Raw genomic sequence first — 2443 nt, 5'->3', positions numbered from 1 at the left:
CTACAGAAATCCATTAGTAAATTAGGGGCTAGGGTTTCATTGATGGAAGGATTTCATCACTAAAAGCTATATTATTTATAAAGTAAGCCATCAACGACAAAAAATTTCGTCTCTAAAGCTGAGATTTTTTTATAGTGTAAGGATTTTAGATTTCATCATTATTTTTAGTTAATTATTTTATAACATTTAGTCGATATCCAAATTCTAATTATTATTATTTTTAAATGAATTATAAGCGCCTTAATACAATTAGTTGAATTTGATTATTATGAAAAGTCTTAAGAAGTTTCTTTGAATATTCACTCATTCTTGAATTTCGTGAGTGAATCGACAAGTTTAAGTTTTTACATAAACGTGTTTTAGTCAACATACGTAAATGATTCAAACCAATTATTACATGCTTTTAATATCTAGCGAAGAGAGATTAATATATATATATATATAAGCTAAGCATCGGTATTTAGGATTTATTACTATATATTATTTTTTTCTTCTTTTTATTTTGGCATTTTGAAGAGAAAACGATAGCAGATCATTAAATTACATGAACTTTGAAATTTCATTAAGATATCTAGAGCTACACTTGTCAAACTTACACAACGTCCTGAATTTTATTTGAAGTTGACAGAACATTATAATCGTTTTTTTTTTTCGAGGTCTCTTATTGTACTTGTATAAAAATACATATTTAGAAGAATTAATCTATTTGAACAGGGCCTATGTTAGGCCCTGTACAAGTAGCAGCTCCTTATTTAGAATAGCCTCGAGGTGTTTTGATTTTGCAGACTTCTCAAACCCTGAAAATCACATGGAAAACAAGAAAATAATAGCATGAGCTCTAATAATGAGAATCGATTATTAAACACAAGTAGATAAAGAATAAAATATTATTAATGGAATAGAAATTGCATCCTACTGTATATAGTCAACTCGGACTCTTCCAGCATCAACGTTAGCAATCCTTGAGAAGGCATCTCGAGAGAGATTAATCTCGTTGGCTCCGCATCCTGTACAAAGATCTACAATTCTGACAATGACTTCTCCCCCTTTGCATGGATTTGGCGTTTCGTTGGTGCCTCCCAAGCACCGCACCTTATACCTTCTTCCACATACTTTTCCACCATCGTATAATGTAGGATTAGCTCCTGCTATCATGATGCCTTGGTTTCGATAGCTAAAGCATGCTGATGCTGCACATAGTTTAACAAACTTGTTACATTTGTTGGTATTTGTAGATGTAGCTAAACGAGTTTTCAAAACAGCTAAAGTTTGAATTGTGTATTTGTTGAGCAGCTTCATGTAAAGGTTCGAATTCTTAAAGAGAAGACATTTATTTATTTATTTATTTTTAACTATAACCTTCAACGCTGCTCGTTTTACATTAAAGAGTAAACTAACAAAATATACTCACGAAGGTAAGGTGGATTGTAGAAAACAGAAGTTCCCTGCTTAGCATGTACAACTGAGGCCAGGCAAATCGACATGCTCAACATCATAAGAACTCGAATTTGAAAACCCATTGTCTGTATGTTTGAAAATCTAGTGCCCAAAGAGGGAGTCTATGTTGTGAACTCTTGAAATGCTTTTGTCGTATTTATAGAAGCCAATAAATTGAACCTAAATGTTATGGTCATCCCAACAAATAAGTAATTATTACACTCAAGTTGTATTGCCCCAATTTAAAAAGCACTACTGATATCTAGTTTGTATTATATAAAAGACTACGAAAAATGATATAGAAGTCAACCACTAATTGTAGATTCTACTTTATTAAACAAATTCAGAAAGGCTCTAAAGTCTTCCACTCATTTTATAATTGTCCAAGAAGGCGGTTTGCACAATTTTCTTGGTCTAGAAAATGACTTCCACAAATAAATTTAGCTAGTGATAATAAGTCTTAACTCAAAGTAAAAAAATAAAAATAATTTAAAAACCGCACCAACTTTCGTCCTCGGAAAAATCTGCAACGCATGTCTCCTAACCAATACACTACGCACTTAAGGCCTATTTGATTTGAGAAATTTCCCAAGAATTTTTTTTCACCTTTTCCCTTGTTTGATTGCAAAGAAAGAAAAAAAAAAAAAATTCTTGGATATTGATTTTCCATCCCCTCATGTGACCCCTTTTTTCAAGGTTTTGTGGAATTCCAATTTTTATGGGTTTAGTGGGAAATTAGTTTTCCAGTTTTTTTTTTTTTCCTTTTTTTTAAAATTTTTTAATTATTTATTTATTTTGGCAATAGAATTTTTTTTATTCCTTTACTTGACAATTTTCATAAAAAAATAAAACTAAACGAATACCAAAAAATCCAAAATTTCAATATTTTTCAGGTGAAAAATGATACCAATCAAAGGAATTTAATTGATAATTCTTAATAAAACAAGTTTAGGGCAATTTAATTATCTAAAATTCGTTTTCTTTTCATTCAAATTCCATTCTTACA

The 2443-nt window shown here is 30.4% G+C and overlaps 1 protein-coding gene across 1 annotated transcript; it reads right to left on the bottom strand.

The window, feature by feature from the left end:
* Positions 1–532: 532 nt before the first annotated feature.
* Positions 533–1576, bottom strand: LOC111404936 (EG45-like domain containing protein). Its single transcript, XM_023033662.1, has 3 exons — positions 1412–1576; positions 917–1190; positions 533–797 (listed from the first exon to the last, which is right to left on the bottom strand). Exons 1-3 carry the CDS (start codon positions 1518–1520, stop codon positions 791–793), a joined length of 390 nt encoding a protein of 129 aa, XP_022889430.1. The 5' UTR covers positions 1521–1576; the 3' UTR covers positions 533–790.
* Positions 1577–2443: the final 867 nt, after the last annotated feature.

This window comes from Olea europaea, chromosome 11, assembly GCF_002742605.1.
Source record: "Olea europaea var. sylvestris chromosome 11, O_europaea_v1, whole genome shotgun sequence".
Classification (NCBI taxonomy): domain Eukaryota; kingdom Viridiplantae; phylum Streptophyta; class Magnoliopsida; order Lamiales; family Oleaceae; genus Olea; species Olea europaea.
This window is presented reverse-complemented; position numbering and strand designations above follow the sequence as displayed.